Here is a 17,538-nt window from a genome sequence, read left to right on the forward strand (position 1 = left end):
AATTTACAGTGCAGAAGGAGGCCATTCAGCCCATTGAGTCTGCACCGGCCCTTGAAAGAGCATCCTACTTAAGCCTACGCCTCCGTTCTATCCCCCTAACGCAGTAGCACCACCTAATCTTTTGGACACTAAGGGGCAATTTAGCATGGCTAATCCAGCTAACCTACACATCTTTTGACAGTGGGGGAAAATCGGAGCACCCGGAGGAAACCCAAGCAGACACAGGCAGAAAGTGCAAGCCCCACACAGTCATCAGAGACCGGAATTGAACCTGGGACCCTGGAGCTGTGAGGCAGCAGTGCTAACCACTGTGCCAAAGTGCTGCCCAGTTGAAGATGTTGCAATTATTACTGATCTCGTTTTGCTGTTTCTTATAGTTGACTTCTCTTACTGGGTGACGTGCATTTTTTCCAAAACAGAGAGAGGGACCGAGCACAGCTTTTCAGCCTGTTTCCTCTGCTGAAAAATTTTCTACCACTACCTGTATCCCTTGCAATCTCTCTGCAGTGTCTGCAGCCAGGCCTGTTTTACTTCGCCTGTTGTCTATTACCAACGGCTTTTGGCCTGGTTTGTCTGTGGCAGCTGTTATTTCAGTGGTCTTGACCTATTTGAAAATGTAATTTAAATCGCTAACTTTGGATTGCTCTGCTGGGATTCGACCAATAGTTACTCCGCAACAGTTGGAAAAAATAAAACATCTTCTAATATCTGGCTAAATATTGTAACTCCCTGACTGATTTCTCCCCACCAACCTGACTTCTCCCCACCCGCTCTGACCCACCCCCCAATTCCATCCACTTGGCTTGGACACTTGCCTTTTTCCTGGCCTGTCCATTTCACCGAACCCTTGAAGCTAAGCTGCTTTACAACAGCCAGTGCAGTAAAAAGGGTGCATGACCTCCTTTAATCCACCGGTGCAGGACTGTGCGGTGGCCTGCGAGGAGTCTTTCGATGCAGACCCCAAGCAGCTCCAGCCATCGGAAGTTTCAGCATATTAATCAAGAGCAAATAAGTATGCTTAAATCTTCTCATTCCTGTAGGCCACTCTTTCCAACACTAGTCGGAATATCCAGTACTTTCCATTTTAATATCTCTTAGACAGGTGTTGAAGTTTGATGGATCTTTGAATTATTGGAACTGTCTCTCTTCACACTCCCCTAAGGGTGTCTTGTTTGCTTTTCCACATTCAGCTTGAAAGGTGTCTTGCGTTTTTAAGTTTGTCCTGTCTCATTTCAACTTGCAAAATTTCCAGTCAGTTGAAAGTTGAAAAGTCATATTTTCAAAATTGATTGCCTCGTGGCAAACTGATGATAAATGATAAAATAAGTTCCATCGAGCATTTGCTAACTTATTAATTCCACTGGATACTAAATCGAAACATTTTATCAGTAATACAAGCAGGAAAAGTTGAAGATCCCTGAATTACATCTTTTGGAATTAATAAGTGAGGCCTTAATTAAGACGGATAAATCATCAATATTCCCTTGAGGTGCACGGATGCATAGTAACTCAGAAGGCATCACACAGTTGTCCTATTTAAGATGCTATGCACACATGCAAACACAAAGAAGTTATTTTTTTAAATAAATTTAAGACTACCCATTAATTTTTTTCCAATTAAGGGGCAATTTTATGGAATTTACAGTGCAGAAGGCGGTCATTCGGCCCATCGAGTCTGCACCGGCCCGTGGAAAGAGCACCCCACTTAAACCCATACCTCCACCCTATCCCTGTAGCCCCATAATCAGTAACCCCACCCAACTTTTTTGGACACTTAAGGGCAATTTACCATGGCCATTTGAAAACTGCATTACATTGCTTGTCAAATCCTACTGAGTTTAAATTCTCCCTGAATAGCAAAATAAAATATGTATTTTATTCATTCCAGTAAGAAAAATAATTCATTGTCTATGAGGTATTTTGTTTGTGCTAATGTTGATTATCTCTTTTAAATGTTATACTTTACAGCTATATAAAAGGTCGGGTGAGAGTACTTGGGGGTGGCAAATAAAACTTGTTGCACTGCTTTAAGTGCAACTTGTTCGTGTGCCATTTTTTATTCTGGCATATTGATATCAATATGCTAAAGAGAAGTCCAGGAACAATACTGGAAATCATAGCTGGTTTCCAAATAACTTCCCTTCTAATGACTCATGAAACACTTCTGTGGGTAAAAAAAAGTGTAGCGGGGTTAACACAAAGGCCTTTCACCTCTAGGATCCAAGAGAAAACGGTATCTGTCTTCTTCTGACTCTTTTAAGATAACTCTTGTACGACATGTTTATATAATCTTGTTCAATGTCCTAAAGCGTATGAGTTTACAGCACAAAACTGTCTGCAAATTAGCAGTCTCACTGCAAATTGAGGTTGATTGGTGTGGAAAATGTAAATCTTCACTGCTGCATTAAGCAATAATCTTCTTCATTTGAGGCTGAGGCACCATGTTAGACAGTGTAAAGTAAATTTGTAGTGAATATTATATCGCTCCTTACCTGTCACCAAGAGATCAGAATTGTGGCGGGGAGAAGAAAGAAAATCAAGTACGTTTTGCCTTATCCACGAGGTGCATCACGATTGTAAAATTATTTAAACTGAAAATAACAATTGTGTGGACCGTGGAGTATATGAATATATTTTGCTCAGTAATGTAAGGATTTGCATGGATGATAACTTCATTGTTGAAATCCGTTCACTTGTACCACTCCATCAAAATTTGATTGTTTAAATCTTCTTTGCTAGTTAACAGTTTACTAGGCTCAATGGCATATTTGATCTTACCCAAACCAAGCTCTGAATCAGTAACGTGACGGTGACCCTGTTCAGCTTGCCCTGAAAGCTGCTAATTAAATCTTGACATTTACTTTTGTAGGCGTAGTAGATGTCAATCTGCAGTGCTGTGCGCACACAACTAAGACTCTTGGTTTACGTGTAAACTAAAATTGCTCATCTTAGCAATGCGATTAAGTTGGACTATAGTGGGATTCACTTTAGTTGCTTTTATTAATAATGCACTGAGTTCAGGATACATTACTGTCACGTAGGCTCATACTGGAAAACCACACCCTAGCAATGACATCCAAAATATACTTTGAACTGCAAGGAGAACCTAATTCTTGAGAGGTAGGAAAGCTGATGTACAAATTAGTGCTATTCCTTTGGCACTGTAATGTTCTATAAATTAATTAACCTGTTTCTTAATTATAGATCCTTATGATCATGCAGTTGAGACACCAGCAGAAGTGAAAACTGAACAAGTGGAAGAAACGGTCCGCAGCCCCGGATCAAGTATGAATGACCTTTTAATGGGAAAATATACATGCGTTTTGGGAAGTTTAGATGCAGTTTCATTATGTGGTACTTTTACAGTGACACAGGAGGTGGTGTAGCCAAGTGCACATTGAAACCATATACTTTGGAAGGGTAAGGGGAATTGGAAGATGTGCTTTATATTCAGCCAAAGCAAGAAAAGTTCAGCCTTTTGACGAAGACGTGAGACTTTTGGGGGAGAGAGTTGCCGTGGGTTGTTCGCACATATGCAACTTTGACAGAATGTAAGAGAATCTTTCATAGGTTAACTTGAAAAAACTAAAAGCTATCTCCTTGTTATTCGCGTGAAATCTACAAAAAGGTTCCAGACTGTAGTATTTCCAGGGCAGCCTTAGTACATGCATTTGACTAGCATGTGTCCAGCATACATGCTAAGTAGGGGGCTGGTGTTAGGCAGCTATTATTGATACCTTAATTAACTTGTCAAGGTTCCCAGGGGAGCTCTTTCTCCAGTGGCTAGGCTTGTGTAGGAATTAAGAATCTCATGTAGCATCCAATGGTGAGAATATGTGTCGTGCTGTGATTTTCTGTCCAACAATGTTCATACAGTCATTCCACAGAGGAAGTGAAATTTGTGAGGAATTGGCAGAACTTCAGTTAAGCTGTCGTTTCCACTTTTTTTAACTGTAAAGTGGTATTTCTCATGGTTTGCTGCTATACCTGCATACATTTCTCCTCTACAATCTGCCCACCCACAGCACATTCCCTAGTTTTCTCATATGATTTCTAAATACCTAATGTGATGTGTTGGTGCATTATTGAATAATAATGACATTGTCCCTAAAACAAAAGCCTTTGATGGCACCAATAATATCAACAGGTAATGTAAAACATGGATTGCAAGCTTAAGTATAGTTTCTATATTGTAATATTTTCAGTGACACTAATGTAGATGTTTTGTAGGACAACATTGAGAATTATTTATATTCATGTTGTTTACAGGTGATCTTGAAATATAATGTGAGTAAAATGGGGGCATTTTATTCAAACTTGTATCAAAGTAGGTTACAGCAAATAAACACCCCAGGAAACATTCTTCCCAACAATCAACTGTACAGTTTATACAGATTTTTCTCCTTTTTCACCCCCCGCGCGCGACAAACACGGTCACAAACATCCCCCACCTTTTCTCAAACTCCCTCTGCTGAGCCCCTTAACTCATACTTTGTCTTCTATAACTGCAGGAAGTCATACAGGTCACCCAACCATGCTGCTACCCCCGGTGGCAATGCCGACCGCCAGTCCAGAAAAATACACCGCCGTGCAATCAGAGGCGAAGGCCATCGGCCTTCCTCCTCTCCATGAGCTCTGGCTTCTCTGAAACCCCAAATATCGCCACCAAAGGGTCCAGGTCCATTCCCTCCTCCACTGTCCTGGCTAAGACAGCGAACACTCCCACCCACAATCTTCCCAATTTTGCACAACACCAAAATATGTGCACATGATTCGCTGGCCCCCGGTCACACCTCACACTCATCTGCTACCCCCTGAAAGAACCCATTCATTCTCACCCGAGTCATATGCACCCTGTGCACCACCTTAAACTGTATCAGGCTCATCCTTGCACAAGACGAGGTCCCGTTTACCCTTCACAGTGCCTCACTCCATCCTAACCCGCTCTACCCCTTCTCCTTCCCAGCACCGCCGCACCTTGTCCACATTCGCCGCCCAAAAATAATGAAGCAAGTTTGGCAACGCCAACCCCTCCTGCTGCCTCTGCCTCTGTAGCAGGGTCCTCGCCACCTTTCCCACCCATACAAGGTCAGAGATGATTGTGTCCACTTTCCGAAAAAAGGCCTTTGGTATAAAGATCGGGAGAGCCTGAAAGATAAACAAGAACCTCGGCAGAATATTCATTCTCACCACTTGGATCCTTCCTGCCAATGTTAAGTGCAGTGTATCCCACCTCTTAAGACCCTCCCTGGCCTCCTCCACAAGCTTCATTAAGTTCCACTTATGGAGCCCCGTCCATTCCCTCGCTACCTGAATCCCCAAGTACCTAGCTCATTTGCCGGGAATACCTTGCTTTTGCCTACATTCCGCTTGTATCCCAAGAATCCTCCAAATCTCCCCAACAGGCCCATAATCCTACCCTTGCACTCCAACGGATGTGAAACATACAGCAAGAGGTCATCGGCACAGAGAGAGAGACACCCGATGCTCCCTCTGTCCCCTCATTATCCCCTGCCACTCTGCCGACCCCCTGAGAGCTATCGCCAATGGCTGTGGCCAGTGCAAACAGCAGCAGTGACTGCGGACACCCCTGCCTAGTACCCTGTGTAAGTCAAAGCTTCGTGAGCTCATATCATTTGTCCTCACTCTCGCTCTTGGTGCCACATACAGCAACCGCACCCATGCCACAAATCTCGACCCAAACCTTCCCAAAACTTTGAACAAGTACCGCCATTCCACCCGATCAAATGCTTTCTCCGCGTCCATGGACACCACCACCTCCAGTACCAGATCTCTCGACGGATTCATCACCACATTCAACAGCCATCTTGTATTACTCGCGAGCTGCCTGCCCTTCACGAAGGGCATTAATGTCAGATGAGTGAAACCTTCTGTCGTATTTGGATGTATTTGTTTATAGATGGTCTATAATAGTTTTAAATGAGAAAACAAAAAATTGCAGTGAGCATCAATGCATTTCCTAAGACCTGACTGAAATATTTTGATTATGCAAAATTACGGTCACCTGGGTGTAATTTTCCTTGGAACTTTCCAATTGGAATGATGAGATCCAACACATTTTGCAACAGGTTAGCTCAGTCTAATCCACTAAATTTACGGAAGGAAATAATCAATTTATTGCAATTTACTAAATTGTTACGATGTCACATTACCTTGATTTTTATTCATGTGGAGATGCCGCCGTTGGTTTGGGGTGGGCACAGTAAGAAGTCTTACAACATCAGGAAAGCTAGTGATTTTAAACAAACCTCTTGGACTTTATTTAACCTGGTGTTGTAAGACTTTTTACTTGATTTTTATTAGTGCTGCATAATATCAAGACAGATTTGAACAGAGATTCATGTGTATGTTTGGCTGTTGGGAAGAGAACAGGATCATCAAAATATAATCCCTCAGTGTAGCAGCAATGTTTGAAATGATTTTCCAAAAAAAAAACATAGAAGCGCTTTAGCTCAACTTTTATAATGCTGTGCATTGAACTGGAAACTGCTGCATGATAACAGTTGAAAAAATGTGAATGGTGTGTAAAACAAGGGAAAGTAAACTGGAGAGATTTCTTAATGATGAAGTTTAAAGCAAAAGTAAAATTAGATTGAAGATTGGGCCAAGAACGTAATGGGCTGAATTTTCCAAGGAGTGGCAATCACAGTCAGATTGCCGCTCCACTCCTTTTTATTTGTCATTCGCCGGAGCTACAAATTTCTTGCCCAGTCTTCCAAACTAGTCTCCTGAGAAATGTGGAGCGAACCTGCTCCAACAGTTCTTCCTTCACAGTGCAGGAGCCTTGGGGGAAGCAAAGCCATACACCCTTTATATGGCTCTAGCTGCCATATACTGGTAAGTTCAAATGTCTGAAAGCTATTTTATTTCGTTTATTTGAAAACTTGTTCAGATTCTCACATTTCAATTTTAAATTCAATTGTGAAGCTTTTTTTAAATAAATTTAGATTAGCCAATTATTTTTTCCAATTAAGGGGCAATTTAGCGTGGCCAATCCACCTACTCTGCACATTTTTGGGTTGTGGGGGCGAAACCCACGCAGACACGGGGAGAATGTGCAAACTCCACACGGACAGTGACCCAGAGCCGGGATCGAACCTGGGACCTCAGCGCCGTGAGGCGGTTGTGCTAACCACTAGGCCACCGTGCTGCACTCAATTGTGAAGCTAAACATATTAATTAAATGCACTAAGTTTTGTGTTGGAGATTTAAAAATTTATCCCCTGAATTGAAATGAATTGCAAGATGCTGCAGTGCTACATGCTTACTGTCCTTCCATCCATCTAAATCTATCTTTTTGCAGCTTTAGCATCCTATGGTGAAGAAGTGCAGTTTGTTCACTGAAGGATATTTTTATTGCTTGGCACCATATGTATAGCTTCTTTACTTAAATGCTGCAGGAAAAAGAGGTTCTTGATTGTTTTTTCCCTTCTCATGTTCAGCAACAAACTGGTGGAAATGTAATTTGCCAACCAGGGAAAGTTCAAGTGTAGATGTCAGCCATGATCATTATTATAGCTGTCATACCAAAAACAATAACAGAGTATTGTTGAAAAAAATAGATTTTTTAAAAAATCTTGTTTTTTGTCTTGCATTAATCAGGACATTAGCCTTACAATATAAGAGAATTCAGCAAATTTATACTGTATGAGAAGAGAATGCTGATTGATTGGCAAGTGGACTCTTGTAAAGGCATTGCCATGGAGAATACAGCGATTGATGGTGACTGACAGTTAACTGCCAAGCTTTGTTTGAAATTTAAACCAGACAGCTGACTGGTCAAAGCATTTCCCTGAGGAATTAAACAGTAAATGGCTGTCACTTATTTTGTTTAGCTCTAATGGACGGAAAGTATGTACATGTTCTTTCTGTCTGCAAAGGACAAGGCCCTGTGTATTAATATATGTAGCTTCCAGTACATACACACACACATGTACCACACAGCAGACCCAACTGGCAATGTTTTCTATTCACGGATAATGTTGCTCACTGTGATTTGAGTTTGCAAGCATGGACTAGTTGGGCACATTGTGAACAGTAAAAGGAACATGCTGTTTGATGTGATCTGCCAATCTTTGGGATGTACAGCCTACTAGCATCACACTGGCACTGAACGTTTTCCACATACATGATGAAGGATTCCTTCACATTTGTAAAGCCCATAGAGGACTTGCATATTGATAGCAATACTGTGTCCATGTACTTATTTGATATTACTAGCCTATTCACCAGCATTGCACTTGAGGAATAAATATTTGCGCTGCAATACTATATCATGGCAATCTACCATGGTACCACCATGGTATGAATAAGCATCCATCGAACTTGTGAATTTGGCAACTTGTGCAATTGAGCCCAAATGAATGACGTTGCGATGCGAAGTACTGTCTGCACAGCTCTCGCAAACATCTTTGTTGGGTTCCATGAGAAATGTCTTTGATGGAATGGCTCCTAATCTTCTACTCTACATATTTCCTATACGTGGATGATGTATTTTCTGTGTTTAAATCTGCAACTGCATGTAATAATTTCCTTGCATGTCTTAATGAGCTCCATCCTGCGCTCAAATTTACCTTTGAAATGAACTCCCTTTCCTTCTGTACTAGGTGAGAAATTTGTTAGGTTTCTCTGCATGGTCTACCGCAAGTCTTCCCTTGGTCATGGTCTTCCCTTCACTGGTCAATACACGTTTCTTACAGCTCCAAATGCTGTAAGATTGGCCTTATTGGCAAGGGTAATTTGCCCACCATGCAAGCTTAATGCTGAAATAGACGAATCAAAGGCATCCTATAAGATAATGATGACCCTGATCAGATTATTTTGCACTGTATATGGCGCAAGCTCCTGAACGCGCTGAAGGCTGTCACTTTTGGCCCTGGAAAGTGCCCAATTTACCTCCAATTACCCTAGAAGGGCAAGGTATCTCAAAAATTTGATCAACAAGTGAAGCTAGCTGTTTAATACAGCTAGTGTGCAACACAAGTGGCATTTGCCACTAACAGGATGCTGCTGTCAAGCCAAAAAGGTGTTTGCCCATTGCACCAAAGGATGGTGTTGACATGTGATACACTCTCGGCCCAGCTCTCTCAAACATCTTTGTTGGGTTATGAATTACGGTGCAAGTATGATGCTAAATGTGCAGGCTGTACGGCAGATCTTATCAAACAGCATGTCCCTTCTGCAAAATAAAGACCATACCCAACCAGCCTATGCTTGCAAAATTCAGAACGCAGTGTCCAACAAAAGATACGATTGGACATTTGCTAAATAACCCTTGGTATGTTAAAAATTAAACTGACCACAATTTAAGATGGTCAGTCCGGCTTGCAGTGTGCACTTGTGCATACTGGAAGCTACGTTAATACACAGGACCTGTAAACAGAAAGAACATGTACATATTGCGCCTGATGCAGCCAAACAAGGCAAGTGACAGCCACTCGCTGGTTCATTTCCCAGGCAAATGCCTTGGCTAATCATAGTTGAGATGCCTGCTTTAAATTTCAAATGGTGCAAATTAGGTAACTGTCAGTTACCATCAGTTGGTGATTCTGCAATGCCTCTATCAGCGCCCACTTAACCACTTCTTATGTAGTATCTATTTGTTTATTCCCCTTGCATTGTATTTTCGCAAATGTCTTGATGGCTGCAAATGAAAAGCTTCAACAAAAAGTTATTTTTCAGCAATACTCAAGTTCTGAAATACAAAATGATTTTTAATAACTAGAAGGTTGTGTTTTTTAGTTCTAACTATTTTATTTCACTGTTCCAGAAACAGGTAGCTACATCTGTGAATACTGTGGAAAACGTTACAAATATTACACTCCCTACCAAGAACATGTGGCTTTACATGCATCCTCTGGTATGTTCCAAAACAAAATCTCTTCTTACTGTAAGTAACACAAAACCAACTGAAGTGTAACTTCAGGTAACTTAAACACCCTCTTCAAAGGATTAAGAATGTGCACACACTTTCACTACGCGATTCTTCTCCAGCAGCCTCTCCCAATCACTTGTGTCCCAGAGGCATACTCTATCTCCAAATGGTTCATTCTCCATTATAGTTCCTTCAAGATAACTAAAACACAAGAATAACTTTACTTTTTTTATTCCCACTGCCAAATTCTGCCGGTAAGTTTTCTTCTTTAAACTGTCCCACACACAACTCTCCACAACCTACTTGTACTAAACTTCTTCTGAAATCTGACCCCTGAGAGCTTAGTTTTCCGTTTTCCATTGGATTTCAATCAGCCACCATTTCCTTAGCAACCTGAGGTCACAGTCTGATTTCTCAGAAATCTGATGTGTCAGCCAAGAACCCAAAGTTATAATCACCTTTCCTGGAAATTGCAAATGTTTAATTTTCAGTTAGAGACTGAATTTTAAAAAACAGGCATAGAAACCAAAGTCAGTGTAGACAACAGCATACACCAGTTTGTCCCTTTTGAGCTCGCAAACAGCAGATTTCATCATATGATTCATTTTCGCCGCCCCTTACTTCACTTTGGGAATTCATCTCTTTTATTTATGTTTGGACTAAAACAGTAATGATATGTGGAACCGAGTGGCTCGAGTTAACCAAATCAGAACATGGTGAACAAGTATCGCTTGATAGCAGTATCCACTGCACCTTCAATCACTTTGTTGATGGTTGAAAATAAGCTGATGGGATTGGATTAGTCCTGCTTTTTGTAAACAGGACATACTTGGGACAATTTTCTGCTTTGTTGGGTGGATGGCAGTGTTGAAATTGTACCGGAGTAGCATTGCTAGTGGTGTGACTAGTTCTGGAGCACAAGTCTTCAGGACTAGAACCAGGGTGTGTCAGGTTCCAGCCATTGCTGTATACAGTGTTGGGACAGCTGTGATATCACTTGGAATTAATCAAATTGGTTGAAGACTACCTGCTACATTGATGGCAACCTCAGGTGGAGGCCAAAATGGATCATCCAATCAGCACTTCTGGCTGAAGAGGATTGTTAAACTTTAGTAAAATAAAAGCAAAATTGGTAGGTGCTGGAAATCTGAAATGAAAACAGAAAATTCTGGAAAAACACAGCAGGTCTTGGAAGCATCCATGAAACAGTGTTAACTTTTCAAGTCAGTTCTGAAGAAGAGTCAAACAGATTTGAAACATTAACTGTTTCTCTATCCACAGATGCTGCTAGATCTGTCTTTCCGGCATTTTCTGTTTTTATTGCAAAATTTTAGCCTTGCCATTTACTCTCACGTGCTGAATTGTTGAAGATGGGGAGGTTTGTGGAATCATTCTACGGTTAATTATTTAATTGTCCACAACCAATTATGACTTGGTGTGGCAGAGCTTTGATCTCACACATTGATTGTGCGATTGCTTGACCCTATTTCTTTTGCTTTTTAGCATTGTTATGGGCCAGGGTTTAGAGAACCCCAAAGTGTATCATGGAGTTCACCTGACCCACAACGTTTAATAGATTGTGGTTATGGGGAGCACATGGGCCTACTTTACAGGTGTGATGCAACAGAGATCTAAAGTACTTTTAAAGCAAAACCATGTTTATTTATGAAACCAGTTAACACTTTACAAACCCACAGTAAACACCTTAACAACCATCAACACCAATCATCCCCACAGATACAATATTCTATAAATAACCCTTAATCTTTCCTTGCAACATCCAGAAGACAAAAGACCCCTTTTAACACAGAGATCAGATTTAAATTCTCTACTGAGAGCAGTTATCACTTTGAAATCACCCAAATGACCTGAAGACAGTCTTTAGATTGCAGAGAGATCCTTATACAGCTGCTTGCTTTTCCTGCAGCTATCCAGCTCTCAAAACAAAACCCACAGGCACACACCAACTTTTGTTCAAAGCGAAAGTGAAAGACAGCCAGCCCAGCTCTACCCACACTCTGACATCACTGCAGCTATTCGATAAATACCCATTCCTTAAAGTTACATCCACTACAGCTATTTAATAAACACCCAGTTCTTAAAGGTACTCTCACATGACAGCATGCACGTACTCCTGTGCTGTAACTTTACCAGTTCGACACCTCATCCATAGATATGACTGGCTCTACTCCTGGCATGCACTTCCGTATTTTTCATGGAAGCAGTACTGGCTTCATGGTAGAGTGAGGGCTATGCTGGGCCATGAGGTTACAGATTGTGGTGGTCCTAACCCTGCTACTGGTGATTGTCCACAGTTCCTCATGGATGCCCAATTTTGAGCTGCTAGATCTGTTTTAAATCTATCCCTTTTAACACATTGGGTAGTACCACACAACACAATGGAGGGGATCCTCAGTGTGAAGCAGTATTTTGTTTCCACAAGAAATGTGTAGTGTCACTCAATTAATACTATAATGGATAAACGCATCAGTGACAGGTCGATTGTGACAGAGTCAAGAATGCTTCCCCTTCGAGTTAGTTCTGTCACTGCATGGCAGATGTGTCCTTCAGGACTCGCTCAGTCAGTACTGCTGTTACATACATCCTCTTAGGAGCTGGAATAGGCCATTTGGCCCTTCAAATCTGCTCTGCCATTCGATAAGATTGTGGCAGATCTGGTTGTGGTAAGCTGCGCTCTAGAGAAGAGATTATCGATGCTCAAGAAACAAAACTCCTTCCCATCTTGATGAAAACCTCTTAGTTTAAAACTGTTCCCTCGTCCTAGTCTCCCCCGCAAGAGGAACTATCCTCTCAGTAATCCACCTTATCACTTCCCCTCAGGATCTTGTATGATTTAATAACATTGCCTCATTCTTCTAAACTCCAAAGGATATAAGCCCAACCTTTTCAACCTTTCTTCATGAGATAAAGTACACCCTTCATTCAAGGAATGAGTCCAGTGAACTTCCTCTGAACTGCTTAATGCAAATATATTCTTTTTCAAATAAAGAAACCAAACCGGACTCTGTATTCCAGATGTGGTCTCACCAATGTCCTATACAACTGTAGTAAAACTTCATTTTGTACCATTACCCTTACAATAAATTCCAGTTGCCTTCCAAATCACTTGCTGCACTGTCAACTTTGTGATTCTTTAGAAGTGGAGAGGTTCATATTTTCACTCCATCCCCAAATTTCGCATTTAACCTGTGTATATCTCAACCTTCTCAAAAGATCTTGACGTCATGGGTAAATTTAGCTACCATACATTCGGACACTTCATCTAGCCATTGATGTAAATTGTAAGTAGTTGAGGCCCTAGCATCTGGTAGTGTGGCACTCTACTTGCTGTGGCTTGCCAACCCAAAAAAGGCCTTCTGGTTCCTTTTACCAATTCACTTGTTTATACTAATATGTTACCTCCTGCACAGTTTTTGTAGCAACCTTTGATGTGGTCATTGTCAAAGAACTTGTGAAAATCCAAGTACATCAAATATACTTGCTTCCCTTTATCCACCTTGCAACTTCCTCAAATAAATTAGTTGAATGCTATTTTCCTTTTGCAAACCCATGTTAACTCAACTTGATCCTATTATAATTTTCTAAGTATCCTGCCATAACTTAGTTAATAATGGATTCTCACAATTTTCCCGTAATGGATGTTAGGCTAACTTTCCTTTCCCTTGTTTTTTTCCTACTCCCTCTCTTGAATAAAGGTGTTATATTAGCTATTTTACAATCTGCTGAGACTCTTTAGAATTTAGGGAATTTTGAAAGATTGTAAACAATTCCTCTACTATCTCTGCAACCACTTTTTAAAATCCTAGGATGCAGGCTGAGGACTTGTCAACCTTTGGGTCTAATAGTTTCTCTGGCGATAGTGATTGTTTTAAGTTCTTTTCACCACTTGCCATTCAAGTATTTGGTGAGTTTTCTAAGTGAAGACAGACACAAAATACCTGTTAAATGACTCCACCATTTCCTTGTTTCCATGATCGAATCCCTAAACTTACTTTCTGGAGGAACAATACGAGCTTTAGTTCTTTTTTCTGTTTCAATATTGTATAAGCTCTTACTATTTTTTTTATATTCTGGGCTGGCTGTCTCTTGTACTTTTTCTCCCTCTATTATTTCTCCAGTCATTTTTTTTTACTGGTTCATAAAAACTGACCAATCTTCTGGCCAACTATTGGTGATGACCATTGTCCCCTACCCAGAGTACGTTGTGCTATTGGCCTCTGTACTTCTTCCAAATGGTGTTTAACATGGACTACTGAATCATGGGCTAATGAAGGACGATAGGTGGTAATCAGGAGGTTTACTTGCCCATGTTTGACCTGATGCCATGAATGTAGATGTGTATTAGTGGGGCTATATTATGGACAGAACATTTGATTTGGTTACTGTTGAGATGAAGTGTCTAATGCTGAGCATTTAGAGAAGACCAGCTTAAATTGTTTTTCAAGGAAATATGAGTCCTGGAAGTAAATGGAAAACCTGCTTTATTTCCTAATTTGATATGTTTGTTTTGATTTCAAGGTGTATTTATACAGGGTACAATCCTTTTCCTCTACTAAAGATTAAACATTAAAGAAAAAGATATGGCTTCAAATTACAAAGATTTTTTATTCAGGACATGATTGTTTTCTACAAAATAAACCTGATAACATTTCTGAAAAAATGTGCAGATGCGGAGAGTCCTCTTGGTAAAAGAAATGAAGCTAAACTGCCAAATACATGTGAAGAAAATAACAACAGCTCACAGAATTCTAGTGGTATGTATGATGCATGAAACACATCTGTAGCATGATCATTCAAGGCCAAGAAATCAGTACACTGTTATTGAATTTCTAACTTTGAAAAAGTAGATAATTTTATCTGTTTATTGCATATAATGTTTAAGTATTAAATCATGGATTCAGTGATCGGTAGTTTTGGTTCATGTGCATGTTGGTGGGAATAGTGTGTGGCAATGCCAGAAAATCACAAGTTCTTCAATTCCGAGCTTTTACACGACCAGCATTGCATGTGAAATTATGGTCTTGTTTCTTTTATGACTGTGATTAGCTATGCCGATGTTTTCATCATACAGGAAGTTTGAGGCCTGAAATTCTCCCTCATATTGTGGACAAAAAGGCAGCTGAAATGAAAGCTGAAGTGGTTAAATGAGAGTCCCCTTTGTTGCACGAGGTAGTGTGGGCAGGAATTTAAATGGGATTGTCAGAAAACACAAATGTCTAATATCGAGAATAATCAGTCAGTAAGTGCAGTGATGTAATACTCTGCATAATGTTTACCCTCTTTTTTGCAAACTGATATTTTCAAGCTTGGTATTTAAATTGTTTCACACTTATCTGGGATCATTCCCAAAACGTAATACGCACTACTTTTTCCCCACTAAGTCCACCCTAGCACAGCTAGTCATAGAGAGGTTGGTGTCAGTACTAATTTAGCACAAGCATGCTTTAAGATTTTTGTGGCTTTGACTGTGGCACATTCACAGCGTCATTACCCCCAACATGGAAATTCATCACACTGTCATTTCACAAAATAATAAAACTGTAGACCCATGACTAAATAGTTTCCAGTGATTTTTGTTTCAATTTGAAATTACTGGTTTGTATTTTAATAAGTTTGTTCAATAGAGGCAGTATAGTAGCTGTATTCACATTTGTTATAATGTTTTTAGAAGTATAGGTTCGTGGCTGGTTAGCTCAGTTGGTTGGACGACTGATTCGTGATGCAGAGCAATGCCAACAGCGCAGGTTTAATTCCTATACCGGCTGAGGTTATTCATAAATGCCCCACCTTTTCAACCTTGTCCCTTGCCTGAGATGTGTTGACCCTCAGGTTAAATTATCACCAGTCAGCTCTCAAAAGGGAGAGCAGTCTCTAGTCCTCTGGGACTGTGGCAACATTTACATTCATTTATTAGCAGTATAATAAAAACTTGCTTGTATTAACAGAACAACAATCGAAAATCATGCATAGACAGCATTACTCAAAACATAAATTGCTGTACTTAGGTTCTCTTTGCATATTTGCATTGTAAATGTCTGCTTAAAGTAAGTGTGCTCATCTCCTTAAAATGTTTTCCAGGAGGTACCAGTGTACAGAAGTCAGGTCTGTCTTCTGTCAAAAGTAAGTCAGAATTAATCTTTGTCACAATCGGTCTTTGTGTTAACTTTTAATGAAAGCTTGATATTTAAAACAAAAGCCAAATGTATACGTACAAAATAAATAAATCCTTTTCGTTTCCAAAAAACGTTGACGTGAAAATGCTTGAACTCAACTTCTGTAATAAAATTGATTTTGCTTCTGAAAATTTATGGCTGGTTTAATATTTGCAGATGGCTCCACATGTCAGAGCTGTGGAAATGAACATAAAAACTGCACCTGCTTAAAGCAGCATGCACATAATAGCAGAGGAAGAGGTAATTTATGAAGTATTTGCTGTACAAATTAGAGTGCTAAAAATGCAAATGTTTAACAACTAAACCCTGTTACACTCAATTATTCAGTGTAACAATGAAATACATGTTTATTTACACTGTATGTTTATATATAATCAAGGTAAATCATTACTTGATTTACTGGTTTAGCTTACCAGGCTAAATCGCTGGCTTTTAAAGCAGGCCAGCAGCACGGTTCGATTCCCGTACCAGCCTCCCCGGACAGGCGCCGGAATGTGGCGACTAGGGGCTTTTCACAGTAACTTCATTGAAGCCTACTCGTGACAATAAGCGATTTTCATTTCATACTTGATTGGATTAGTCTTCGCCTAGATATCCTTTCGAGACCAAAGCATGGGTTAAACCACCATGGTACTGTATGAAGTTCATGGACATTGTAATGATTCATTGTGATGTGTATTATATTGCTAGCATTAATGTAGTATAAAGCTACAGTTGTAAACTAATCATTGTAATTTTTTTTGAATGATTCATTCAGGGCAGCACGGTAGTTAGCACAATTGCTTTACAGCTCCAGGGTCCCAGGTTTGATTCCCTGCTTGGTTCACTGTCTGTGCGGAGTCTGCACGTTCTCCCCGTGTGTGCGTGGGTTTCCTCCCACAGTCCAAAGATGTGCAGGTTAGGTGGATTGGCCATGCTAAATTGCCCTTGATGTCCAAAATTTCCCTTAGTGTTGGCTGCGGTTATTGAGTTATGGGGATAAGGTGGAGGTGTGTGCTTGGGTAGGGTGCTCTTTCCAGGGGCCGATGCAGACTCGATGGGCCGTATGGCCTCCTTCTGCACTGTAAATTCTATGATATGATTATCCTGGTGTGTAGTCACCCCTCTGTTATTGGATGTGATATCCTGCTTTATGGTATGAAAATACAGATTAACATTTTGGGAGGAGATCTGATAGCTACCACCAAAACCATTAAGCTGTCTTTTCAGATTTGAAAGGACCTGATGGTAATATGAATGTTTTTGTATTTTGTTGACTAAGGTGCGACTACACATTAGAATTTATGTTGAGCGCTAACGTCTGAGCTCCAGGGCATCACGTCGGGAAGGGAGGGGGGAGAAAGTCCCCAAAATGCATTGGAGAATCTCATGTGACATTGACAGGTGAGGTTTGCACAGCAGTTGCCTGGAAGTGCAAACTTTGTCAGAGCAATTGCCCTACGCTAGGAA

General features: G+C 40.5%; 1 protein-coding gene across 11 annotated transcripts in view; it reads left to right on the forward strand.

The window, feature by feature from the left end:
* Positions 1-17,538, forward strand: part of znf618 (zinc finger protein 618) — a 144,116-nt gene that overhangs the window by 112,424 nt on the left and 14,154 nt on the right. For 10 of the 11 annotated variants that reach the window (XM_038782378.1, XM_038782382.1, XM_038782383.1 and 7 more), the window contains 5 exons: positions 3,205-3,285; positions 9,791-9,880; positions 14,584-14,670; positions 15,995-16,036; positions 16,246-16,329. In XM_038782378.1, the coding sequence (XP_038638306.1) occupies positions 3,205-3,285; positions 9,791-9,880; positions 14,584-14,670; positions 15,995-16,036; positions 16,246-16,329 (384 nt within the window). The remainder of the gene's footprint in view (positions 1-3,204; positions 3,286-9,790; positions 9,881-14,583; positions 14,671-15,994; positions 16,037-16,245; positions 16,330-17,538) is intronic. The other variant, XM_038782384.1, reaches the window with a different exon arrangement.

Source organism: Scyliorhinus canicula, chromosome 21 (assembly GCF_902713615.1).
Source record: "Scyliorhinus canicula chromosome 21, sScyCan1.1, whole genome shotgun sequence".
In the NCBI taxonomy this organism is placed as follows: Eukaryota; Metazoa; Chordata; class Chondrichthyes; order Carcharhiniformes; family Scyliorhinidae; genus Scyliorhinus; species Scyliorhinus canicula.